Source organism: Sciurus vulgaris (genome assembly GCF_902686455.1).
Source record: "Sciurus vulgaris genome assembly, chromosome: 6".
Taxonomy (NCBI): Eukaryota; Metazoa; Chordata; class Mammalia; order Rodentia; family Sciuridae; genus Sciurus; species Sciurus vulgaris.
The window spans coordinates 32,848,037-32,875,906 of NC_136466.1; the positions used below are offsets into that span (position 1 = coordinate 32,848,037).

A 27,870-nucleotide genomic window follows, 5' to 3' on the forward strand; every position below is an offset into this window, starting at 1 on the left:
CTGAAATCTGTGATCCTCCTGCTCCAGTCTCCTAAGTCCCTAGGATAACAGAGGTGCACCACCACAGTCAGCTTTTTTAGAAACTTTTCTTTGGTCTCTGGTATTCTGACATTTCATGATAATGAACTCTGAGATGTAATTTTTACTGTCTCTCCCTGAGGATTTTATACCATTTTTAAAGTTTTCTTCCTGAACTTCTGAGTTCTTCTTTCCCTCCCACCTATCCCCACCCCCACACATGCACACACCTGTCACTCATGTCTGAGGCATTCCTTAATTGTCTGGAGAGCCTGGCCCTCTGATCATATTAAAGGATTATGGCCTGAAGAGATGACTGGATGGTCAGCTTGCTTAGACAAGGCTTGTCTAATTCTGGACTTCCCTGCACAGGGTGTATCTTCCATTCAGGCTCCCAAATGTCTGCATCTATAGGTCTTTTCCTTGAGTCTTTCAGTATCTATAGAAATGGGTTCTTTAGACTTCAAGCTGGGGGGTGAGAATTGTGCCCGACTGCAGGTTGTCTAGAAGCAGGGTGAGGAAAAGGAACTTTTTAGTATCCAGATTTCCATTTATTCCCTGTATTTTCAGTTCTGCACCTCATACCCAACCTGCACAGGGGCTGATGTGCAGATCCAAAGTCCCTAGGGAGTAAACTCCAGGTGTCCTGCAGAAACAGGCAGGTATGATCAGCCCACAGCCCACCTCACCTGGCCTTCACCAGCTCCTGCCATTTACTGCCTGGTCCTCCCTTTCCCCAGAAGCTTGGCCAGCTTCTTCCCGGAACCTTGCTGCAGGCTCGGGGTCTCGGCTTCCTCCACACTGCCGTGTGACTCACCATTCCTTTCTTCCCTTCCCACCTCCCAAAAATGTGTTGACATCCTTCATCTGCTTCTGTCTCTTCTCCTGGTCTCCAAGACCTTGTTGTTTGTACCCCCTTTTACTCCTTTCTAGTTGTTTTTACTCCTGTCTAGTTGTTTTCTATTGTTTGGGAGGGAGCCGACAGATCCAAGACAGAATCTTCTGCCATGTTTAACCAGAAGTTTGTGAAACGGAAGTTCTCTCGGAAGCACTTTCAGGTGACAATTTCCAAGCTGTGCTATGAAATAACTCTTGCTTTCGATCAAAACAGTCACTTTTTATTTTATTTTGAGTAACTGTTTATGGGAAATAAACGAAGTCCAAATGCATATACAACCTAATGGTATTAGTAAGATGCTCTTGACTTTTTGGACAACAGCAACAAGGTGCATCTGTGACTCTCTGCTTTTGTCTGGGAGTAGGGTACAGAAGAGCACGAGAGATACTTTGGAGCGTGGCCCCTGCCCCAGTGCTGGTCAGGTCTGCTCCGTCTCTTATATCTGGATGCCATCACTTTTGAATTCACCATGGCTTCACCTCTCCTGCTCTCCTGCTCTCCTGCACTGACTGCTTCCTGCTGTGATGTTGTGTCTGCCCAGGGAGCTCCTGTCATCTGAAGGCCACTGGAAACCCCTTCCTATAGAGCTGCACACATGGCTCTTCAATTATGAGGGACGTTCCAACAGTGATTCCTCATTGCTCTTCCAGGAGGGCTCAGAGTCTCAGGGAGGATAACTGCCATTTCAGTGTGTTCCACTGAGCCCCACTGCCATCTGAAGTCCAGTCAAGCCCAGGAGGGAAAGCCAGGTCAGGAACCTGTTATAAGGAAATGTGACTCTGCTGTGAGGATGGGGACGGGAGCCAGCTGGCAGAATTAATGAACCACATGAATAAGGTCTTGAATGCCACACTAAGGGCTTCAGATTTTCCTTCAGGGAGTGGGGAACTACCTGAGGATTTTGAGCAGGAGAGTGGCAGGAGATAAATTGTGCTTTAAAAACTTTAAACTCACCAGGTGTGGTGGTATACACCTGTAATCCCAGCAAATTGGGTTTGAGGCAGGAGAATTGCAAGTTCAAGGCCAACCTCAGCTATTTAGACACCCTGTCTCAACATAAAAAATTAAAAGGGCTGGGGAAATAGCTCAATGATAAAGCTCCCTTGGGTTCAATCCCTAGTACAAAATAAAAAATAAAAATAAAAAAGTTACATATATATCAGCCATATATATATATATATATATATATATATATGTCAGCCATGTATCAGAAGGTTTAGAGATCGAGGCTGGATCTAGGGTGCCCAGGTCAGACAAGGGGGTTCTTGGTACTTTTTTGGTTTGGGTTGTACTGGGGACTGAACCCAGAGCCTTCCACTGAGCTCTACCTCTGAGCTACCTCTGCTCTTTGTTGACCTATGGGGTTCTACTTCATCATGGCTAGACAGATCACTGGGCAGGTTTTTAGAAATCAGAACTCTGGCCCCTACCCTTTGAGATCTTGTTTCAGGTGATCTGAGAAGAGACAATAAATCTGTTCTCAAAACATCCCATCTTAGGGCCAGGATTGTAGCTCAGTTGTAGAGCGCTTGCCTAGCACGTATGAGGCACTGGGTTAGAGTCTCAGCACCACATACAAATAAATAAAAATAAATAAAAGTCCATCAAAAACAAACAACAAAAAAAAGACATCCCACCAAACATGGGGCTGTGACCCTGGAGAGGCAAATGAGGAAGCAGATTAAAGGGAGTCTGCCTTGAGAGGAGTCCCACCTGACTCTGCCTTTTGTAGGGCCTGAGAGGAGGGAAGTATGAGGAAGATCATCAAGTTGGGCCAGGAGAGCTGCCTGGAGACTGGTACCCTCTCTGCAGGAAAAGGTAGGGGGGAAAGATCAAATTAGTAAGAAGATGGTGATGTGGACGATCCAGGGTGCCAAAGAAGCCAGAGACTCAGAAGATGAAGAATCTGTGAGCAGCTGGCTTCTACTTACATTTCTGGAGTGTGTGGAGCTGGGAAACCGAGACTACAGTTCAGATCCCTCAGGTCATGCACATGGGGGGGGACACAGACACACACTCAGTCCTTTCCTGAGGGAGGCAGAAAGGTGAGGGTTCTGAGACTACTCTGCAGTCCAGTTTCTCTGGGTCGAAATCCTGTCCGTGTGACTCTGGACAGGGCACCTGTGTCTGTGAGTAGCAGCCTCCATCCTGTAGAAAGCAAAGACTACTAGCAGATACCTGCGTCTGGCTGTTGTGTTGATTTGATGAGATGCAGCATGTGAAGCTGGCACGGTGCCTGACACACAGGGAGTGCCCAGCATGGGAGTGCTAGGAGGCATTTTGAAAAGTGCCATCTCACTGCTGAAGCCATCAAGCCCTAAGTATTTCATTCAGTGTCAGAAGATGAGTCCACGGGAAGGCATGAACCCTTTCATTTGTTGCTACCCATTTCGTGTGGCTTTCTCTGGGTGTGTGTTGGGTGACTCCTTTGCCTTTGATTTCTAGGACTTGTAGAGAAATGACAGTCCCTTGCTGCTGCATTTAATTGGAGAGGAGCACAGACACCCAAGATTATAATTATGACGTCTTAAATGTCAAGCTCTTCAAAAGTCTGCCATTGCCCTCGCTGTCACCCTGTAAAGCTCTGGGAACCAAAACCCTGCAGCCCCACTAGAACGTGCCCTGGGTCTCTCAGCCAGGTTCCACCTGGGAAATCTGAGTGACAGTGATGTGCAGGCAGCTGGAAGACGCACAGTAAACCGAGAAGCCTATGATGAGCTCAGAAGAGGTGAGTTGATGATCTGCTATTTATAGCCCCTCTAAGAGGCTCTGGCCGCCAGCTCCATGTGAGGCTGGTGGAAATGATGCCTTCGCAGAGCTGAGAGCACAAAATGAAATTGGTGATTCATGGGCAGCCGCCACTTGAAATACAAACGCTCTTGTGTCCCCAGCCCCACCAGCCTCTCAGGCCTATTTGGAGGTGTGTTAAACAAAGTTGTTAGCCTGCTTCATCCCTCACCTGTAGTCTGCATGGATTTGAGCAGAACATGAAGACAGGCAGGTTCTGTCCTCAAAGGATCGACAAGGGGCCAGCAAAGGGCAATAGCACTCCTGCAAGAGATCTGACAACCTCAACACACCCATTTCAGAGGCCGGGGGTAAAGCCTGGGTCAAGCCTAAGAGACAAGCTCTGGGGACAGTAGGAGATGAGGGGCAGAGAAAGGACAATTCCTACTCCTGCCTTCTGTTTCCAAGGGTGACACTGACTGCAGAGCAGCTTCCCAGTAGCACTTATTCCTGCTGAACATGCAAAAATGTACAATGAGGAAATCCTTACAGCTTTTTTATTTGTTTCCTAATTCCATAGCCCAGCACCTGTCACCCAAAATAGCTGTTGTTTATTTTCCTTGGTAAGTAACATCTTGGCTCCCAGACCAAAGCCTTCTTGGAGGCCCTAACAACTCACCCTAGGTGGAAATGTGCTGGAGGTCTCTTAGTTTCCTGCAGCTCAGACTGCATTTAAAGGGCCAAACCAGGACAACAAGACACAAACCAACTAAGCCTGAAGCCAGATCATCTGGATTCAAATTCTGTCTTCACATTTGCCAGCTACGTGGCTTTAGGCAAATTGCTTTCTGGGACTCACTTTCCTCAGTTGTTAAATGGGCATAAGAACCCACCTCACTGGGTTGTGGTGAAACTTAAAAGACAAATGTGAGCACAAGTGCACCGTGCTTTGGAAGGACTCAATAATGGAAGTCGCTGCCCCTGCGGAGGTGGTTCTACTACTAGATTTTGGCCCCTATACGGACACCACTCCTTTGTTCATAGTCTGTAGCACAGAGGCTTCTTATGGAGCTGGTGCCCGGGGCTCCTTCTGCCCATCACCAACACACCATGTCTCAGGCTGCCCAGCATGATGACCTTCACTCCCAGGCAATCTGGCCCTTTGTTTGACCTGCCTGCCCCTGCCTTTGCCTAGGAACCAAGTACCTGTCCTTTGAGGCTGGGCCTTTCCTGAGTTGACACCCTGACTCTTCTGTTCTCCTGGGCCTGGGGTGGCTTCCACTTCCAATGAGGGCTTCACCTGAGGGTCCCTAGTGCTAACCAGAGGTCTGTAGGCAGTAGGCTACCCACCACAGGAGGGTCTGATGACTGGCAAAGGGGCCCACCTCACCTACCAACTGGGCAGACAGCAGGAACTGCTGATTCATGGGCACGCGTGAGGCCTGAGTTGTTTGTACATTTTCTCATCTCCAGCTGTCGGCCAAAACATAATTGTAGTTGTCACTTTGGCAGCGAGATGCTGTGATGTGTCCTAATACAACTAACTGCCTCTGCTCCACAGCAGTGAGCTTTTGGGAGGTGGGGGAGGATTTGCAGCTGCTCACATGAAGAGAACCATTCTGGAAAGTGGTCTGCGTGATGTTCACCCAGGTGCAGTCCCAGGGGTGGTGTGATCACCAGGGTAAGACCCTACATTAGGACAAGCAAGGGCTTGGCTGGCATCTGATCTGTGGAAATGCATTTCTGATGGCATCAATTAATAAGAAAAAGGCAGCCATTGAAATGAGGCCTTTTTGGCAACTATGAAGATTTGGAAAACAGCCTGCAGACCATACATGAGTTGGACTCCAGGGTGCGTGGGGTGAAGGGGTGGGTAGGCAGCAGTGTAAATGGATGTTGCCACAGACACAGGAGGTGCCAGGTTGAGAAGCAAGTAATCTGAAGGCCAGGTCATACAGCTTGCATTGCATTCTGGACACAGTGGGGAGCCCCTAAAGACTTTGAGAGGAGAGTGATATGGAAGAGTCTGGGCTCAAACATGCCTGAGGAAGAGTACTAGGGTAAGGCTGTCCTTCCCCATGACAAGTGATACAAGCTGACTTGTTGTTAGAGAAGATGTTCTTGTCCCCCTAGAGCACCAGTTTCTGTGCTTGGTGGGCCAGGGTCAGTCCTAGTCAGGCCAGCTGAGAGTGATGGTGAGCCAGGGGAACCCCCAAGCCAATGTCTTCCCTTTTCTCCTTGGTCAGGAGTTCATGAATGAAACACCTGCATGCAGATGTGCCAAATGCAGAGGCTTGCACACTCAAATCAGAGGTTGGGGCTGAGAGATGGTCCCCCTGCCATCTCTCCCCACCTGCTCTCCACTAAGAAAACATCAGAGACAAACATTCAAGCTTGCTAGATGGAGGAATTCCTAGAAGGAAGTTTCTATCCTTGCATACTGAAGTACTGTTTTATAGGTATTTAGTGGAAACAGAAGAATATAGTGTTGGGAACCATTACCAACAATAATCCACCCATGAACATGGAAGCCAGAGCGTATCTGGACCATCGTGTGAGTCAGGAGGAAGATGCGATTCCGACGACAAAAATGTTGTGTAGCTCTTCGGAAGTGCACTGTTGTGCAAGAAATGGTTTGGCAGTGATTCTCGTGTTTCAGTTGCAAGCCATTGAGGGCAGATGCCTCTCATGTTGCCAGGGAGGAGGAGCAAGTGGAAAGGATGTTCCTGCTCTGGCAGGATCTTCCATGGAGTGTTCCCTGAGTTGGGCTGCCAGGGGCCGGGTACTGAACAGTGAGGAAGTCCTGTCACCTGAACACCTCCAGATGCAAGATGAGTGTGGGTGCCTGGAACCCTTTGTCTGTGGTAAAGTGTGAACCTCTTCCCTGAGGGCAGCAGCATGTCACAACCAGGTCATAACCACCCTGGCTGCCCACAACTGGTCTGTAGCAATAAGCCAACATGTAGTTTTGTCTATTTGGTTAACTGTTTCCTTTGAAATTTTCAAAGTTTTGCGATAATATATATTGGGTTTTTATAAAAATTATAAAATATAACATATAGTCATAAAAGTCCAAACGTACATATAGTTTAACAAATAATTATAGCTGGGCATAGTGGTACATGCCTGTAATCCCAGCAACTTGGGAGGATTGCAAGTTCAAGACCAGCCTCAGCAACTTAGTGAGACTCTGTTTCAAAATAAAAAATTAAAAGGGCTGAGGATAGTGGTAAAGAGCCCCTGGGTTCAATCCCCAGTACCGCCCCCCCCCCCCCGAAGAAGAAGAAGAAGAAGAAGAAGAAGGAGAAAGAGAAGGAGAAGGAGAAGGAGAAGAAGAAGAAGAAATGATTGTAAAGGAAATGGTATTTTTTTATATAAAAAAGTATTTTTTTAAAAAAACAAATGATCCATAAATGATCCATAAACTTTTGCTGGGTAACATCCAGGCAAAATTCTAAATATAGTTAAAAAATTAAAATGCCTTAAAAATACAAAAGAGAGAGTCTTAGGCAAATGTGCCTGATAACTATCAAGAGAAACTGCCAGAGTCAGAAGTTTTCGTCAGTTTAAGGCCTACAGACACAGGTAGGCTTAATCTATGTTTGCTACTAAAAGAAATATAGAGATCTCTACTAAATGTTGTGTTTATATTCCTGATAACCTGGACAATGTTAAAGTTCCCAAATAAAGGCCTTGTCCTCTCCAGCCTTTGCGAGGCCTTGTTATGGGAACAACTTCTCAGTTCTTCCACCCCCTGGTGAGGAATTATTGACTTCTGTCTTCTTTATGATATTCATTGGCATGTTCCAGATTCTGCAACATTTATATTGTATTAATCTCATTTCGGTACTCATGTCTTCTTGTTCTTCTCTCATAGAAGCACCCACCGCAGATGCCTTTACATCCTTCTCTTCCCCAATTAGACTTCTACCATGGACCCCTTGATTAACCCAATTTCTAAAAAGGGAACTCCAAACTGCTTGCCCCACGCTGCCCGCTTCCAGCTCGAAGAAGCCAGAGTGGTCATCACCCCCTTTCCCTACAGCAGTAAAGGAGTTCCTAAAATTAGAGGAGTGAATGAAGCCAGAATTGGGGACAGGCAGTTAGTGTAGAAATAGGGGATCAGTCAAATCAACGAAACGAAGTCCATAAAACCATCTGCCTCTGGAAGTCTGGAAGTTGAAGACTGCCCCTGGGAGAACAAACTTTTTACATCTCACCTGCAAAACCAGCCCCAGTCACTTAAGAAGGAAGGAGAGAGAAGGCTTTGGAAAGAACCGGAGAACAAAAGATTTTCTTATAAAAACAGAAACGGGGGAATGTAATACCAAGCTGCTCTCCCCGACCTTTCCGATGCAGCCATTTTCCTCACCTCCCAACTATTTGTCAGTCTGTGAAATTGCCAGCTAGCTATTGGTTCATCAGTCAGCTTACAGGTATCCTTCTCCGTTATTGGTCTCCTGTTAGCCTGGCGGGATTCTTAAAGATAACTTCACCGCCATCTTCTCTCTTGCTTTTTCTCTCCTACTTACTTGCTTTCTTTCTCCTCCTCGCTTTCCACTCTCTCTAGCGTGCACCCTTTATCTTTTCCTTTCCCTTTCTTTTCCTCTCATTTTCTCTCTTACCCTGCAGGAAGACACTCTGCTTAATAAATTCCCTTATTTGAAAAAAATAATAAAATAAAAAATAAATAAAATGCCTTAAAAAGACAAGTGCCTCCTCCTTCCATTTTCCCCACTTCTTATACATCCTTCTATACTTTTTCTCTCTGTAGCAGTAATGTTTCTAAAATAAGAATGTGATGATACAGGCTTTGTCCATACATATATTTTTTTAAATTTTTTATTTATTTATTTTTTCATGGTACTGAGGATTGAACCCAGGGCTTTGTACATGCTAGGCAAGTTCTCTACCACTGAGCTATATTCCCAGACCTTTTTTAAAATTGAGATAGGGTCTTGCTAAATTGCTGGGCTGGCCTTTAACTTGTGATCCTCCTGCTTCAGCTTCCTGAATAACTGGGATTACAAGCGTGGGCTACCACACCCAGCTTACTGAAAATTTTAGAAGAGCATGTAATCATGAGTCTCTTTCAATGTAAAATTAGCATGTGTCAAAGATGTAATTTAAGTTATTAGTTCATGAGGGAACTACTAATATATTGCAATCAATTTAAAGGAGAACTCAAATGATCACACATGATGGTCAGATAAGGAATGCTGAAATGATTTTAGAAAAAACCAGCAGCTCGGGAGGCTGTCGGAGGATCATGAGTTCAAAGCCAGCCTCAGCAATGTAGCAAGGCCCTAATCAACTCAGTAAGACCCTATCTCTAAATAAAATATATAAAAGGGAGCTGGAGATGTGGCTCAGTGGTTAAGTGCCTCTGGGTTCAATACCCAGGACCAAAAAAAAATTAATACAGAACTGGTCAGCGGGCTGGGGAGATAGCTCAATCAGTAGAATGCTTGCCTTGCAAGCACAAGGCCCTGGGTTTGATCCCCAGCACCGCAAAAAAAAACCAAAAACCAAAAACAAAACAAAACAAAACAAAACAAAACAAAAACAAGAACTGGTCAGCATCATAGGATAGTCAGTTGCATTCCACCAGACGCAATTTGCTTTTTTGTTGTAGTGCTGGAAATGGAACCCCTGGCCTAGTGCATGCCTAGACAAGTGCTCTATCACTGAGCTACATCCCCATCCCAAGTTTTTACAGTTTAATTTCTATCTTTAGAGAACCAAGAAATAGTCTAATCAAAGACAATAAAAGGCAGAGAGAACCTGTATAGGTAAGTTATTCAGACACCCACTACATTTCAACATCTTTCACAGTTTTTCCCTACACTTGTAATTGGCTCCCTACCCACATGCCTCCTAGGATTTTCCCTCTGCACAGTTCCTGCTGTTTTGTTTGTACCAGATGACCCGGCCCCTCCTCCCCTGTTTTGGTGATGAGCCAGGGTTGAAAGCCTAACCCAGGAGAAACAACTCATCGCATAGGCGGAACCAAACCAAACACAGGCCCCACGGCTTGGCCATTCTTCCTGCTTCCATGGCAGTGAGCACTGGAGTTGTGAGTCAGGCTGACTCAGGGCTGGTGGTCATGATGGGCCTTGTAAGAGATGGTGGAGGGTTTTGTGAAAAGAGGAACAAGATTAGAAATGCAAAGAGAAAAAACTGTAGTCCAGTGAGAAAGACAATGCCTGTCCAATGAGCTGCCAATTCCTGGGATGACTTCCTGCATTTGGAGTCCCTTTTCATGCTCCAATCAGCTTGGGTGGGTGTTTGTTTCAATAATTACCTACCAAGGAAAATAGCTGACAGACAAGATGACCTAAGGAATTGGGGTCTATGTCTCAACCCTCCCCACTCATGGGCAGTTTCCTGCAAAGCCCAGCTCACCACCCAGGGTCTGTGTTAGCACATTGGGGCCTTATGTCAACCCAGAGGGCAGGAGGGACTGTGGGGTATGACAGAGCAGAAATAATCAGATACCTGGCTTGCACTACACCCTTGGACAATCATTCTCTTTGGACAGGTTTGTTTTTGTTTTTGTTTTTTTGTTTTTTGTTTTTCGTTCTTTTTTTTTTTTTTTTTTTTTTTGTTTTTTGTTTGTTTACTCTTAAATATGAGGGACAAAAAGAGAGAAGGGGAAAAAGGTGGGGCGATCATTGGTGCTTCCTGGCTTTTCTCCCAGGGTCCTGGCAGAGGGGCTGGGGGAGCAGACCAAGTGAGAGCCATGGATGTGAATCTCCTGCCAAAGTCAGCCATGAGGTAGCCCACAGCTCTGGCAGGGCAAGACAGTTTGGCCCTCCATACAAAGTGCTTTGGGAGAGGTTTTGTGCAAATAGCCAGTCATGATTAATTGATGGGGAGGCTCTCAGGTGGAGGATCAGATTACACACACACACACACACACACACACACACACACACACACACACATAATTTAGCTCTCCTGAGAAGGAAATGTTCATTCAGCATAAGGCAAGATAGCATCATCTAAATCAAGTTTTTCCATCCCTTAAACAGGTAACTTCTCACCCTCTTCATTTGTTCAGTGAGCACTGATTGAGTACCTAGTGTATGACAGGTACTGAGGTAGTGAGATAAGGGCTCCTGCCCTTATGGTGCTGGAAGCAGACAAAAAAGAGCTTTACTAAGGAGTGTGATAAGCAGAGACATGGAAAAACAAAGGATATTCTAGGAGAGCTACAGAGGGCCTCACCTTTGTCCCCAAAATGCGGTCCAGGTCTAAAGGGAAGATGCAGAGGAAAGTTTAGTGTTTCTGGAATGTTAGGGAGATGAGGGGCTGGCTCAAGGGGAAATGTGGCCAGTTAGTGGGTCTTGGGGCCTCAGAGAGCAGTCCAAGCTTCACTTGCAAATTTTGAGGTTTAAGAATATCAGTAGAGCTGGGTACAGTGGCCTATGCCTGTAATCCCAATGGCTGAGAAAGCCTGAGGCAGAAGAATCGCCAGTTCAAAGCCAGTCACAGCAAGTGAGGCCCTAAGTAACTCAGTGAGACCCTGTCTCTAAATAAAAAACGATTGGGGATGTGGCTCAATGGTAAAGCACCCCTGGGTTTAATCCCTGGTACCAGCGGGGGGCGGGGGGGGGGAGTTTGAGGTTGATGCTCAGTGGTAGAGCCCCTTGGGTTCAATCTCCAGTACTGCAAAAATAAACAAGCAAATATCTTAGCCAGAATTTAAGCTGAGAAGCAAGACAACAGTGGACCGCAGGTTATCCCCAGCTTTTCATCTGGGAAGACTTTTTGGTTAGGGTGTCACCATAGGAGAAAGAAACCACAGGAGGAAGTTTGCTGGGTGATGATGTGTTCTGTTTGGAGGAGCTCAGGCATTCAGCTGGAAGGATCCAGCAGGCAGGTGGAGACACAGCTCTGAAACCTGGGGAGACTGGAGAGAGGCAGCTAGTGTGTGTGTGCACATGGGCATGCTTATAAAAGTGTAGTGGGGGAGGAGACAGCAGAGGGAACGTGCAGGGGCATCATGCCTCCTGGTCCTAAAATTCTCCTGCTGAGAGTGAGGGTTGGGGAAAGGTGCTGGAGCAAGGAGGGCATGTTGGGGACAGTTGTAATGGGAAATAGGAGAGAAGCCTAGCAACAGAGGGGCCTTGCTGGCTTCAAAGGACATGAATAAGAATTGGCACAAATCTGCCCACGAGGTTAGTCCCCAGGACCTGGAAGCCAGGGAAGCTGATTGACCTGTAGCTCCAGGTCAGTCTCTGAAGGAAGCGAGGATATGCTATGGAGAAGGTTAACTATTAACCACAAGAACAATAACAACAACAGAAGTTCCCTCTCTGAGATCTTAGCCAGATACGGTGGCATGTGACTGTAATGCAAGCTACTCAAGAGACAGAGGCAGGAGGATCGCAAGTCAGCCTCAGCAATTTAGTGAGACGCTGTCTCAAAATAAAATTTTTTAAAGGACTAGAGATGTAACTCAGTGGTAGAATGCTTGCCTAGCACGAATGAAGCCCCAGGTTCAATCCCCAGTACTACAAAAAAAAAAAAAAAAAAAAAAAAAAAAAAAAAAAGATGCACCCCTGTTTCCCATAGAATAGAGTTAAGGCTATAAAGGGGCTTCCCAGCAGAGAAAGCATTCCCCACACATCTGTAACTTCTAAGAGGAGTCAAGCGACTAGTTCTTGCCAATGGAATGTTGACCATGGATGAAACTTATTGATATCAATTCCAGCCCAAAATAGTTAGAAAGCAGATGTGCCTTCTCTACCTTTCCTTTCCCCTTCTTCCAGTTTGATGCCCCTTTTTTATGGATGGAATGTTTGTGTCCTACAAATTCATATGTTGAGAGCTCATTCCAATGTGATGGTATTTGGAGGTGGGACCTTTAGGAAAAGATTGGGTCCTGAGGGTGGAGCCTTCGTGATGAGGTTAGTACCCTTACAAGACAAAGCCAGAGAGCTAACTTCTTGTCTCCCACCATGTGAGAATGTGAGAAGTCAGAGATCTGCAAGCCAGACGAAGGGCCTCACCAGAGTCTGAACGTATTGTTTTGATCTTAGACCTCTAGACCCACTGTCATGAGAAATAAAGTTCAGTTGTTGCTAAGCCACCCTGTTGGAGCAGCCTGAACCAAGACAGCCTTGGAAATGACATTAGAAATGGCAGAGCCACAGAAAGATCCTGAGTCCCTGGAGGACAGACATCATTGATGGAACACTCATTTGGGGTTTTTGTAAACAAGAAATCAACTACATTGCTGAGCCAAAATAGAGTATGGGATTTGTTTGTTGTAACATCTAGCCTTGACTAATGTAGGGTTAGACAATGGGTGGCTTTCCAGATGGTTCAAACAAGACTGGGGAAACAGTGGAAGCCTCTAGAGACAGAAGATCTTTGTTAAGGTTCAAGAGCAAGAGTTGGGGGAGGACTAGAAAAATCTATAAAGCAGATGGCAGGGCCTTCAGACCTGAGGAGGCTAAGGTTTCAGGCCCACTGTGTGGCAAGAGCCCTGTGGGACAGGTTGAAGAACACTAATGGAATGATGATGCTGGAGACTAGGAATTGTGTTAACTGATTAATTCAAATGGATGTTGCAGTCTGATGAAGCAGGATGTAGACTAGAGAGGAAGCCTCAGAGGGATTGGCCATGGTACTGCAACCAGGGAACTTGGAAGGATTGAGTGAAAAGTGCAGATTAGCAGGATTGCCATCTCCCAGTCCCGTTGGCTGTCACGGCTGAGTAGCACTGAACAGGGCATCTCACCACTGAGGAGGATTTGCTTCCTAAGACACTTGTGCTACATACCTGAGGCTTGTCCATGGAAGGGTCACCTGCAAACGCTGAAGTGAGCTAACTCCATCCTGAACCAACCAGACCCATACCATGGTGCTCTCTCCAGCTGGGAAAGTCGAAAGCACTTTATTCACAGATCTTTCTGGGCCTTGTGGGCATCCCAACCTGTGCCAGGTAAGGAGACCTAATAGGTGAGACCCTGCAGGAGGGGTGGCCTCTGTCGCCTTGGCCTATAGTCCTCATTATAAAATTCCTTTTATAGACTTTTTTTGCCATACATTGTCCATCATCTTAGGAAGATTTAGCTTCCAGATGCAGGAGGGTGATTGAGAGAGCCTCAAAGGCCTTTCCAGCTAGCGACTCTTGGAGGAGTTTCTGAGTGAATGGTGACTAAAACAGGAATAGTAATAGGAGGACAGAAAACTCAAACTAATAGTTATGAAGAGAAGAGAAACATATCTCTCTTGTAAAACAATGTAACAAATGACTGGGGATTTGGCTCAGGGGTAGAGCACTTACCTGAAGTGAAGCCAGGGTTCAATCCCAAGAACCACCAAAATAAATAAATAAAAATATAACAACAACAAAAGAATTCTAAGGAAGGTGTCCAGGCTTGCTGTGCCCCCTCACCCCATAGTTTCAGAAGGTCAAATTTCCTTCTAGATTGTTGCTCTCCTCCACTGTTTTTGTTTTGTTTTATTTTTGATACCAGGGATGGAACCCAGGGGTGCTTAACCACTGAGCCACATGCCCAGTTATTTTTATTTTGAGATAGCTAAGTTGCTGAGGGTGGCCTCAAACATGCTATCCTTCTGCCTCAATCTCCCAAATTACTGGGATTACAGGTGTGCATCACAATGCCTGGTTTCCTCCATTGTTCATAACAAATTACTTCAAAACTCAGTGGCTTCGGCTTGTGGTGTGACTCAGTGGTAAAGTGCTAGTCCAGCATGTATAAGGCCCTGGGTTCATTCCCAGCTCTGCAAAAACAACAACTCAGTGGTCAGGTACAGTGGCACATGCCAATAATCCCAGCAACTGGGGAGGCTGAGGTAGGAGAATCACCAGTCTAAGGCTAGCCTGGGCAACCTGGTAAGACCCTGTCTCAAAATGAAGAATGAAAAGTTCTGGGGATATGACTCAGTGATAGAGTGCCTCTGAGTTCCATCCCCAGTACCAAAAGAAAAAACAAAAACACCCCCAAAACAACAGTGGCTTAAAACGAGGATAAACATTTATTCTCTTTCACTCCCTAAGGGTTAGCATTAGGCAGTGGCTTTGCTCTGGTATAAGCTCTCTCTCATGAGGTCACAGTCAGGATTTCAGACGGACCTTTGAATCTGATTGGCTGAAGGCCTGACTGGGGTGCAACATGGCTGGCAAGATGGCACTGGCTGTGGCAGGAAGCCTTGGTTCTGTAACACCTATAATCCTCCATAGGGTTGACTAAGTGGACCTAAAACATGGTCACTGGTTTCTGCTAGCCTATGGCAAGTAATTCAAAGGTTGAGAATCACCGGGGGTTATCACAGAAGCTGGCAACCACACCTGCCACCCACCAAGCAAGGCTTCATCTTCATATTCCAAGATGACTGCCCCAACCCCAGCTGTCACATCACAGACAAAGTATTCCAGTTAGTATGAGGAAGGAAGGAAGAAAGCAGGGTGTGCCTCTTCCCTTTAAGGATGCCTTCCAGAATTTGGATACACCATGCCACTTCTACCTCACTGGCAGAACTTAGTCACATAGCTGCAATGGAGGCTGGCAAATTTAGTATTTATTCTGGGTGGCTATATACTCAGCTGGACCAAATACTGGGGGGACAACTGGCAGTCTCTGCCACATCAGCAATGTTTCTGTGTATACAGAACACCAGTACCTTGAGTTACTGACCTGGTTAAAGACTTGTGACCCATCTTAACTAGGAAATAAGTGTGTTATGGGGATGGAGGAGAAATACAGATTAATACTTCACCCTGCAATTAGTGAATCTCAGTAAAGAGAAAATAGTCCTTAGAGAAGCTCAAGAGACAAAGGAACATAAAAACCAGACCAGATCTAGAAGCCCAACCAAGGATGGGCCTAAAAATGCAGATAATCCAAAAAATGTGAGATTACCAGAGGAGGCATAGTGAGGGCAGCCTCATTCTATATGCAGAACTGCAGGTTAAAATAAATTCCAAGCAGCCTGATTTATGGATCCAAATGCAGAAGCACAGATGGGCAACTCTACCAGCTGTGTTTTTAAAAGATCATATGATTCCTGATCAATGAACCGAAGAGACCAAATGCAAAAGTGTTTAGAGCTGAGCAGCAGATTTGCCCAGAGACCTCTTAGAGACCAGAGCCAGGGTGGAACAGCCAGCTGAGTGCTGACTCAAACCGGAGGAGATGGGAGGGGGTAGGCTGTGTCCAGGCACAGAGGCCTGGCTGACCCGAAGATAAGCCATCCATTGGTGAGAGACCTCTAAAGCTAGAGAGGTCCTCAGGAAGAAAGGTGCCCTGACAGAAGGAAGACAAGGCTCTAGCTTGACCAAGTGACCAGTGACAGGGAGCACTATGATCCTAGAGGAATGCAAAGTCTAGAGCCAGAAGCCTGGGGCTCGAGCATCCAAGAGGACAGTAATACCCAAAAGGTACTGCTAAAGCCCTTCTGGCAGGCACTGCTCCTCCTTTTGGTCATAGCCAGAATAGTGGAATCTTGTCTGGAGTTGAGGGTGAAAGTGTGGGAACTGAGGACTTGGTGATACTCTGCAGCATGGAGGGTGACTGGGGTGTCCCACAATCCCCACTCATGGTTTGGGTAGCAGCTCAACCTGGATGAGGTCCTGGGTCCTGTGTCACCATCTGGTCATCTCCAGATGGAGTAGTCAGGACACCCTGGGCAGGCCACATACTTGCTCACTCACTTGGGCCATCACCCATGCTCCTTCTTGCACAGAGGATTGTCAATCATCACTGAATTAGTGCTACACAAGGATCAAGTTCCAGAGCACTGAGTTGATCTCCAAAGCTCCCAGCCTTCCCACTCTGTCTTGGCCTGAATCCCAAGTTCACTAACAAGGCCTTGGAGGACCTCTGAAGACTCATAGTTTAAAGGCCCTTTCAAGAGAGGCACCTCCAGGCATGGCTGAGGCTGGACTTGGGCAGAGGGGGAGATCCCCGGGGGTGCTAAGTGTGGATGGCGAGGCAATAGTGCAAGGGGAGCAGGGAAGAACAGCCTGAATCCACGCAAACAACCTGGAACCATGCGTCCTGGCTCTGTTGCACCAATGCTTATTGAGCACCTGCTCAGTGGGGAACACGCTAGCTACACCCTGGGGACACAGAACAGAGGAAGACTCGTATGACATCATTCCAGACACATAAATAAATCAAAACAGCAGAGGGTGCACTATGCAGGATCAGGTTAAGCACAAGGTTCAGAAATGTGATGCAAGAGGGTGCTAGTAGAGTCGAGAGGGAAAGCACCACAGAGGAGTTGACATGTGCCACCACGAGCCAGAGTCCTCAGACAACAGTGGGCCTGGGAGGAAGGGCATCCCAGACTGAGTGGAAAGCAGCACTTGGAGTCCCAGGCTGAGAAATGGCCTAGGATAGAGAGAAGGGAATTTCTGAGCCTGATGTGTTCACTGTGCTCTGACGTTTCTTGGCTCCCTCAGGGTGCAGTGTGGCTTGATCTCCTTCCACAAGCAGCGGAGTCAGAAGGGGAGAAGACGCACCCTCTCTGCAGCATTTTCTGGGTTGCCTTTCATTTTTGGGTCTTTCGAACCTGACCATGATGGCAAAGGTGCCAAAAATTAGGAAAGAAGCGGGATTTCTTCAGCCTTGGAGAGCTACCCACACTCCATGCCTTCTCCATGTAGGTTCCCAAGTGACTGTGGAAGGACTCGTAGGCCTGGCTGTCCCCAGCTGCCTCTGATGGGGCAGGAGAGGGGTCAGAAGCTACAGAAGGTAAAGCATTCTGGTCCTCCACTCCCTGATGTCAGGCCCAGTTCCCCAAGGCCTCTGGCTTCTTCAGAACCCATGGGAACCCCCAGCACCACCAAAGCACCCATCCTGCCTCTTGCAGCTGGTCCTACAGCATGAAAGAAGAGATCTGGCTCATGTTGCACACCCTAGTCACTCTTCTGTGGTATGCAAGCTTGCTTTTCCTCCACGAGGCAAGAAAAAGTGAGATGCAAATAAATCTCCAGGCAAACCCAAACCAAACAGCTGCTCTGGAGTTGTCCTACGAAGGCAGAAGGAATCACAGGCTCCCAGAGGTCCGGCAGGCACCGCCTCAGAGTCAAGGTGAGCAAGTGAGACTGAACCAAGCCACACAGGGATGGCTCTGTGTGTCCAGCTACAGGTGGAAAAGGAGCCCTGGGCACAGAGCTACCGGAATCCAGAGATGAGGACCTGTGGGGCAGCAGGAGGGCGGGCCCTGGCCAGTGCGGCGTGTGTGTTCACTCTTTCTTTCTCCCGGTTGTTCTGCTCACTGGGATATGCAGCTAGCCTCCTGGCATCCCTGGTTCCTCTCTCACCTCTTCCAGCTCTGATCCCAAGGCCTAACTCAGGTCACATCCTCTGGTTCAGAAAGCATTTAATTATAAGTTCCTTGGTCTGGCATTCAAGGCTTTATGCACTACAGTACTAAGCCACCTATCACCAGTCCTTCCACATACTCTTCCAGCCAAGTGTGTGCCCATCTTTTTGCACTTCGCCCACAAAGATCTCCCGTCTTCATTTGAGGGCCTGGATCTTGCCTTTACCCGATCCAAAAACTCCCCCTCGTCACTGCTGTAGACACCCAACCAGGCCTAGCCTCAATGTTGTCTCACCTATCAAGTTTTCCTAGTCATACTCTGCCCTCTGAACCCATGGCCTAAGGGAGGCAGCATTTTATTAGATTTTCATCTTTAATTATAGGAATGATACATGCTTGTAAAAACATTCCCACATTACAGAAGCATACACAGTAAAACGCGTTCTGTCATTCCAACCCTGCTTTCCCTAGAACTTAATCCAGTTAACAATTAGACGTGTGCATGGATACCCATTTTACCCAGCCTGAAAGGGGATCTTGGGACATTCCCTAACTACTTGATGCAGGTGGCAGAGTAATAGTGGGCATGAGCAGAGTTGGTGGAAGATTCCAGAGAGTGGTGACACGGATTCAACTTTGAAAGAAAATCCCCAAAGTCAGTCTGTGGGACCCCTTGATTTCTTTTACAAGTCAGTTCAAAGAACAGAGCCCCAGGGAGATATTCCTAGGTCATGTGGGAATATTCATTCTATTCACCAAAGAGCTAGAAACTGATGTTCAAAAGGCAACCAGGTCTCTGTAGAATTCCCTTGGCTTAAAACAACCAGCCACTAGCTGAACTGAGCCAAAGCCTGAACAGGATGGTCACTCGGTCAGATGGAAAGAAGCAGGGCATGGACCCTGAACTTCCCTTCTCCAACTGGGCCTTTGCCTAATCTCCCTGAGCCCTTGCGTCCTGGCTGGTCTGTCTCAAGTCCCTCTACCACCAAATGACAGAGGCCCCAGTGTGCCTTGCTAGCAGAGTAGTGATTCTCCTTGGTGTGTGACCTAAGATAAGGGTAGGCCAGGGGATAACTAGGTCCTGACTTCCTTAGAATAGGATCTGGTGAGGAACCAAGGGTATGCTGATAGTTCCTTCCCAGGGGCTCCAGCCAGGTTTCTATGGAGCTTGAAGGACAGACCACATCTCTCCTCCACACCACAATCGAAATAAATATTTAAGTGGGGAGAAAAGACTAGAGTACACCAAGTCACTGAATCCCTGACTTAGGGATGTCAGGAAAGACCCCCTCAAAGTGTTAGCATCTCAGCTGACCCCTGAAAGGTAAGCACAAGGTGGTAAAGTTAAGAACTGCATTCTTGCAGAGGGAACATGATGGGCAAGGGCCTGAGAGTAAGATGAGCATGCCTTTGGAGGAACTGAAAATTCACTATGGCTGAGTCTAGTCGGGGGAGGAGTGTGGGAGGGTGGCTGGAGAGACCAACTGCCTGGGTGGGCACGTGTTTTCCAACAAAATGTCAGGGCTTTGTCTTGATGGCCAAAGGGAATCAAGGAAAGGTTTTAAGCAGAAGATGGAATTTCAGACAGATGACTCTGGTTGCCACGTAGACCACAAGCTGGAGGAGATAAGTTTAGAGGAAGTGAATGCCTGTGGATGAGCAGTAACTGTGACCTGGACGGGGGTGGACACAGTGGAACACAGAGAAGAGGTAGGAGTCATCAGAATGGGGGAGGGGTGAGAAGGAGGAAGGGGATCCTGGCTTGGTCATTGAGGACGGAAATCCCAGACCCACAGCTGCATTAAGCAAACAACTGTAACTGGATTGAACTCAGGGTGTGGGGAGCTAAGGGTTCTCATACCTTTCCACAGGTGAAGAATTGAAGGTAAATACTAAACCCCGACCTGGCCATCTAGTCTGCCATCAGGAACATGCCATCTGGGTTCCCAAATCTTCATTTGGGCATATCTTGTTTGGGATGCTACTGGACACCATAATTCCAGAGCAGATGCCCTAGGTACACAGCTGGTGACTTCCAGCCAACCCGATACTTGTCAAATCAATCAGCAATTCTCAGAAACTTTGCTTTTTAAATACAGAACAGAGATAGTTCATGACCAACCCCATTTCCCCTCCTGCCACACACACCCCTGAACCTAGACTCTGGCCTGGAAGTTTCCTTGATTGGTAGTGAAACTTCTCTACTCATCACTTAATCGTTGGTCTTCCTCCAGCCCCAGAACTGGGGGTTGAAACTGAGGACACTCTAACCACTGACCTACACCTCCAGCCCTTTTAATTTTTTATATTGAGACAGGGTCTTACTAAATCGCTGAGATTGACTTTGAACTTGTGTTCCTCCTGCCTCAGCCTCCTAGAGTCACTGGGATTGCAGGTGTGCACCACCACACTGGTATTCTATGTTGTTTTTTTTTTTTTGGTGGTGGTGCTGGGGATTGAACCCAGGGTCTTGTGCATGCTAGGCAAGCACTCTACCGACTGAGCTATATCCCCAGCCCCCCCTGTTCTACATTCTTTAAAAAATTCTGATATTCTGCACTCTTTGGTTTGCTTTGAGTTCTTCTAGGCAACTCAGGGTACAATGGATAGCCCAGTAGGGGTTGGGGGGGCACTGGGCTGTTGTTGCAGTGGAAGGAATATAGGAATCCACAGCTTCAGTTCTGGATCCAGTCCCCAGGTGACTATTGACACGGCCTTTCCTATCTAGGCCTCTACCTCTCCAGGCCCCCAGACCTTTGCACATGCATTCAGAATACTCTTCCTTTTCTTTACCTGTTTGGTTCCTGCTTATCCTTCACATCTGTACTTTTCAGAGAAAAAGATTTCTCCATCCAGGTCAGATTCTATGGGGAAATGTACCCACACTACTTCCATTACTTCTTCCCCTTCATTAGGGCTGTTTGCTTGTTTGCTACCATCTGCATCCCCCAACAGATTGTGCCTTCATGAGGAAGGGGTTCTGCCTATCTTACTGTTATATTCCCAGCTCCTGCCAAGGGGCCCTATCCCAGGGGTAGACCCCAAATGAATGAATGAAAAAATGAATGAACAGATGGACAGATTGCACTTGGCAAAACAAAAGGCACAATCAGATATGATCCTTTCCATCATTCATACAATTTTCTAGAGATCTGTGCTTCATTCTGAAATAGGATGAATGTTTTCTGTTTGTTCAGTGCATAAAATGGCTCAAGTCCACCTGAAAAACTTGAGCTGCTCTAAAAACAACTCGGATAAAGTCTCCCCTTGACTCGAGGATCTTATATTCTTTTTCTTTTTTTACTTTTCTCTTTTTAGGTAGACATGATAGTAGAGTGTATTTTGACATATTATACATACATGGAATATAACTCAAGGATCTTATTTTCTGACACCAGTCACAGATACATGAACTTCAGGATGTGCCAGAAACCCCGGGCCTCATGACAGAACTGGAGATCGACAACAGCTTCCAGGTCAGCTGAGTTTCTAGAAGCCCTAGCCAGGCCTCCTAAAATTAGGGGAATAACGACCCTTCTTTGTCCCTGCAGCCATGCAGGGAGGAAGGGTGAGTGTCACAGCTCAGAACTGGAAGTCGTTCCTCATCAGGGGTCTATGGCGCTCTCTGCTAATCTGTGCATCTGTCTGTCTTCAGGGATAAACTGAGTGAAGTTTCTCTGAAGCCAAGTCAGAGGTCTGGCTGAGGGCCCTATGAGTTGTCTCGCAGGGTATGAGCTGTTCCAGAAGGCAACCTGTGCCCACATTTGCTTTCACTGCTACAGGTAGACCTCCACACCCACTGAGGTCTGGGTCTGCTTATAAGAGGCCCCAGGATGAGAGGATCGTCTTTATAATCCTTACCAAGGGATTATTGCTGGTCACCCTCTTTCTTACTCAGAAAGGCCTATTCCCTTTCTCTCTACTCTCACTTTCTTGCCCTTCCCCTTCATGTATGTGTGTGTGTGTGTGTGCACGCGCTAGGGATTTAAACCCAGAACCTTGCACATTATGCTAGGTTAATGCTGTACCACTGAGCTACCCTTCCAGCACCCGTCCTAGTCTAGAGGAAACAAACGTATTCCTCCTGCAAGGGCCAGCTGCCTGACTGGAAGGATGACCTGCCCAGTGGTTTGGTGAGGCAGAGTGCCCAGCCACATCAAAAACAGTGTCCATGCTCTTAAGAACCAGGATAGGGAGCCCTTGTTCTAACAAATCAGCAAGAGCTGAAAAACCTGAATGAGGGAAAGGAGGAACTTCTTTAGTTCCTTAAAAAATACACATGAAAGACTCCTGCCCACGAGCCCCTCTCTCTGATGGAGGAAGCCAGGGAATGTTCAGTACTTTTGGTATTCTAACAAAGGGTGGCCCCTTGCCCTCACTCCTTGGTGTGCCCAGTCTGTGCCTCCCCCTTCTGCTCAGACCACCATTCATCCTTATTTTACTACTGGTGCCTGGTCACCTTGGAATAACCTTAGCTTGCCCCGGCCCTCCTTTAAAATCACATGGGTCAATACTATCACTATGAAATCACTATCAAAATCCCAACAGCATTTTTCAGAAATAGAAAAATCCATCCTAAAATTCATAGAGTACCACAAGGGACTCCGAATAGCCAAAACAATCTTGAAACTGCTGGAAATCTCTAGTAATCAAAACAAGTGGTGCTGGCACGAAGACATACATCTAGACCAATGCAATGGGATACAGACCTTGAAAATGAACCTTCATATGATTTTTTTTTTTCTTTATTGGAAATACGGAGACACTCAACCACTGAGCTACATCCCCAGCCCTTTTTATTTTTTATTTTGAGACAAGCTAGCACTAAATTGCCAAGTCCAGCCTTGAACTTGAGATCTGCCTACTTCAACCTCTCAAATTGCTGAGATTACAGGTGTGTACCACCACACCTGGCCAGTCAAATGATTTTTGACAAGGGTGCTGAGATCATCCAGTGAAGAAAGGACAGTTTTTTCAACAGATGGTGTTAGAAACACTGAAAATGTACAAGCAAACAAAATGAAATCAGACTCTTAACTTTATACCATGTACAAAAATTAACACAAAATGGATCAAAGACCCAAACATAAGAGTTGAAATTTTATAAAATGTAGAAGAAAATATAAGAAAAAAACTCCATGATGCTGGATTTGACAATGATTTTTTTAGATATGACACCAAAAGTACAGGCAACAAAAGAAATAAATAGATCAACTAGGCTTCACCAAAATAAAAATTTTAGTGCATCAAAGGATACTACCTACAGAATAAAAAAGCAACCCATGAAGAATGAGAATAAATATTTGCAAATCTGATAAGGGATTAATATTGGAACATATAAAGAACTCCTACAACTCCACAACAATTTTTAAAAATTTGAATTTCAGAAACAGGCAAAGGACTTAAATAGATATTTCTCCAAAGAAAATATACAGATGGCCAGTAAACACATGGAAAGATGTTCAATATTACTCAGCTTAAGAGAAATGTAAATCAAAACTAGAGTGAGATACCAGTTCACATTTGAACAGTTATTAGAGATAAGAGAACGAGAGAAAAAGAAAGAAAAGTAGCCGGGTGCCTGTAATCCCAGTGACTCGGGAGGCTGAGGCAGGAAGATTGAGGGTTCAAAACCAGCCTCAGCAAAAAGGAGGTGCTAAGCAACTCAGTGAGACCCTGTCTCTAAATAAAATATAAAATAGGGCTGGGGATGTGGCTCAGTGGTTGAGTGCCCCTCAATTCAATACCTGATACAAAAAAAAAAAAAAAAAAAAAAAAGGGAAGAAAGAAAAGAAAAGTAGTATTGGCACGGACAAGCAGAAATTGGGACCTTTGTGCATTGCTGTTGGGAATGTAAAATGGTATAGTCACTACAGAAAACACTATGGTGGTTCTACAAAAGAACTAATGTAGAATTATCATCTGATCCATCAATTCCACTTCTGGCTATGTATCTAAAATATTTGAAAGCAGGAACTGAAACAGATATTTGTATATGCATGTTCATAGCAACATTATCAGTAACCAAAAGGTGGAAACCACTCAAATGTTCATCATCGAATGAATGGATAAACAAAATGTAGTGAATGTATACAATGGAATATTACTTAGCCTTAAAAAGGAATGAAATTCTGACACATGTGTAACATTGATGAATCTTGAGGACATTATGCTAAGTGAAGTAAGCCAGCCACAAAAGGACAAATACTGTGATTCCACTTACACAAGGTACCTACAGTGTTCAAATTCATACAGGCAGAAAGTAGAATGGTGATTACCAGTGATGGAGGGAAGGAAGAATTGGGGAGTTACTGTTTAATAGATGTAGTTTTTGTTTGTTTTGCCTTTTTTTTTTTCAGTACCTGGGATTGCACCCAGGGGCACTCAACCACTGAACCACATCCTCAGTCCTTTTTATATTTTATTTAGAGACAGGATCTCGCTGTGTTGCTAAGGTCCTCACTAAATTGTGGAGGCTGGCTTTGAACTGCAATCCTCCTGCCTCAGCCTCCTGAGCTACTGGGAGCTACTGGTGTGTGCCATCGCACCTAGCTGGGGTACGGTTTTAATTTGAGATGATGAAAAAATTGTGGAGATAGTGATGATGACTGTACATGAGTGTTCTTAATGCTGCTAAACTGTACACTTAGAAATTGTTTAAATGGTAAATTTTACGTTATGTGTATTTTATACCACACACACAGAGTCACACAGTCACATGAAGGTAAGGAGCTCAAATCCTTAAGTAACCTCGGCATGGAGCTTATTCAGGGCCCTGGGAGATGGGGAGCAGCCAGCAGGGACAGAGGAAGGGGCCTGCCAACAGTTCTGGGATTATCAGTCCCTCATCCCTACACCAATGGCCTCATTTCTCTCTCTAATTCCTGCCATCCTTCAAAGCCCAGTTCTGATCATCTCCCACTTCCTCCAGGGTGGGACCGCCAGCCCACACTGCTCCCCCTCAGAGCACATCTGGGATGTCCATTTTCTCCTACCCCAACAATCCTACTCCTTTATCCCGGGCTCATTTCTTGGGGACACTGAAGCCTGTCTAGGATTGGGTCAGCTTCTGCCATGTCAGGTTCACAACCCAGTTTTGCCAGCATGGTGGGATAGGTTGCTGAGAGAGCAAAGAAAATACCCAGAGACAGTACACAAGGCTTTACTGGGAAATGCTTATGGGGAAGGTCCAGTGGCAGTAGGCTGAACAGATAGCACCTCTGTCCCTCACTGTGCTTTGCCAAGCAGTGCCTCCTCTCCCTCACAGCGTTTTGTCCAGTGGTGACCCGCTGGGTAAGTGACACCTATCCTTTCCACAGTGCCCTCAGTTCTGCCTCAGTCGCCACTGAGAGGGGTTTTATATGTCGGGCTGCAGAAGCAATGACATCATCAGCATTAGCTTGCCTAGTTGGCGTGCATGACCGGCATCCCAAGGAGCAACTGTCCTGGTGCACGTGCAAGACAGTAGCTTCCTACAGATAACACTAAGTTGCCCCAGTTCCCAGTGAGCAGAAGAGAAAACAGTGTCCTTCAAGATAACATGTATCTGGACATTCTGACCTAGGCTTGCTGTCATCGTTCCCTTAACTTGGCTAGGTTTCTAGGAACAGAAAGGGGGCATTGAGGGACATGGTGTTTTACAGTCCCCCTTTTATTTAAGGATGATACCCATTCATCTCAGGCTGGGGGAGGCCCACAGTTGAGATACTCAGTTTCCTTGTCTGTAAGGAGAAGCTATTGATATCTTGAGGTTGTGGGAGCATCCAATAAGACAATAAATGGGAAGCTCTCGAGCAGTAAGAAGAGTATGAAGTAAGTTGCTCCATGTATTATTATCATTACTGCTATAATTATTCTTCCTATTGACCTGGAATGTTTCCCCCGGTATCATCTAATCTACTCCTACTCTCACCACAAAGCATTCATGACCACTTCAGATCCCACTAACCCCTTATGAAGAATCTTAGAATTTAAGAAAAACTGACTTGATAGGCTTCCTGAGAAGATTAAATAACTTAAGTCATGTCAAATGCATACAAGTGCTGGATGCTAGTGGTGCCCACCTGAAATCTGAGTGACTCAGGAGGCTTAGGCAGGAGGATCACAAGTTTGAGGCCAGCCTCAGCAATTTAGTGAGGCCCTAATCAACTTAGTGAGATCCTGTCTCAAAATAAAATTAAAAGATAAAAAGGGCTGGGGATGTGGCTCAGTGGTAAAGTGCCCCTGGGTTCAATCCCCAGGCCAAAACAAAGTTTTAATAAAATGCCTAGAAGAGTTGGAGGAACATAAAATGTGATCAATAGGAGTTAGCAGTGATGATAGCAAAGATGCCAACAATGGTGACAATGAAGACAGGCTGCAGTTATTTCATTTGCTTGTTCTATGTGCATTTTTTTTTCTGTTTTCTTGTTTGTTTTGCAGTGCTGGAGATGGAATCCCTGGTCTTGCACATGTTAGGCAAGTACTCTACCACTGAGCTACACCACCAGTCCCGACTGTTTGGTTGTGACGGTCAGTCTAGGAGGAAGACTTAAGAATAAAGTAATAGGATAGTAAGAGGTGACAGGTGCTGGGGGGATGGTTTCATCAGGGATTCTCAGAGTCTTGGAGGGAGTTAATGGATCTGGACAGTTTTGACCATCTTAAAAGATGAGTGACTGTCAAGAGGCCAGGTGGATGGAAAAGTGACAGTATAGAAGCTGGGGACCCAGAGAATGAGGTCTCTGTGGCTGAGCGTAGTGGTCATGATGGCAGGAGCTAGGTAGGGTTGGAGCCAGATCAAGCAGGACCTTTACTCCAGGGGCAATGTGGCCATTCTGTAGGGTTCTCAGCAGGGAGAGACCATCTGACTTGCATTTTGAGAGGGTTACTCTGTCCATCAGAGTGAAGAAAAGATAGTAGGCAGCATGATTATGAGCAGGGATATAATGAAGAGTTTGCTGCAAATTCTGGAAGAGAGATGGTGGTAGCTGGACCCGGGAGTGGCAATAAAAGTAGAAGGCTGCTGCTAAGGTTTGCCTTGCCCTTCCACCATGCTGTTCTGCTTTACCTCAGGCCAGAGCAATGGAGATGGCTGACCAGGAAAGTTGTTCTTGTCAGGTATTTTGATCACTGCAATGAAAAGCTGACTAACACAGGCTATAAGATTCTGGAGGTGTTGTGAGGAGCAGGCCAAGCTGCTGGAATTGGCCATGGGGTGGGGAGACTTGCTACACAGGGGTGTTGGGGGAATGAATGAATGCTAATTCCATTCTCTGAGAGCCAACCAGTCAAAGAAGAACAGGTTGAAAGAACAAGACTGGCACCTAGTTGCTTACAGTTGAATGTTCTTCCCCCATCTTTTCTAGTTACGTGTTCACAGCCATTACAGTCAGAAAGTTCTTTGAGTCTAACCCTGTTATTCTAGCTATAATTTGAGTTTAAGCCAATGCACCATTGCCCTTGTTGAGTCTGCCCGGTGCTGAGAGGCCATGGAGCGAGAGATGGGCTGAGGGTCAAGGGCTTGGGTGGTAGCCTCCTGCATGACCGCTATCAGGCGAGCCAACCCCTGGTGCCCATCAGACTCTGACCCAGTGAGGCTGTGCCAGGATGTGTGGGCTGGAGGACCTGGTACAGGAGCCTCTTGCCCTAAGCACTTCAGGTCCACACATGCCATACCATCCTACCTCTGGAGCCCGCTCCCAGATCAGAAGCATCCCCGAGGGCCCCCAAGATAGGTTCTTCCTCGTGATTCTTTCAGAGGTAGGAGGCAGAGAAAAAAATCTCTGATCTTTATGCCAGACATAAACCCTAAGAAATTACTCACCAGAGGGCAGAGCTTCAGAAACCCAGGCAAGAAACCCAGGGCTGTCAGAGTGACTGGTCGACAGAGGCTGTAGCATTGCAGGACTCCCAGGGCTAGGCCTCAACCTACCAAA

General features: G+C 46.3%; 1 protein-coding gene across 1 annotated transcript in view; it reads right to left on the reverse strand.

Annotated features, from left to right (window-relative positions):
• LOC306663738 (uncharacterized protein) overlaps positions 1-27,870 on the reverse strand; it is an 80,593-nt gene that overhangs the window by 4,812 nt on the left and 47,911 nt on the right. Inside the window, exons 6-7 of the mRNA XM_079144307.1 lie at positions 2,630-2,722; positions 249-521 (exon numbers count right to left, since the gene is read on the reverse strand). Of these exons, the coding sequence (XP_079000433.1) occupies positions 475-521; positions 2,630-2,722 (140 nt within the window). The 3' untranslated portion in view covers positions 249-474. The remainder of the gene's footprint in view (positions 1-248; positions 522-2,629; positions 2,723-27,870) is intronic.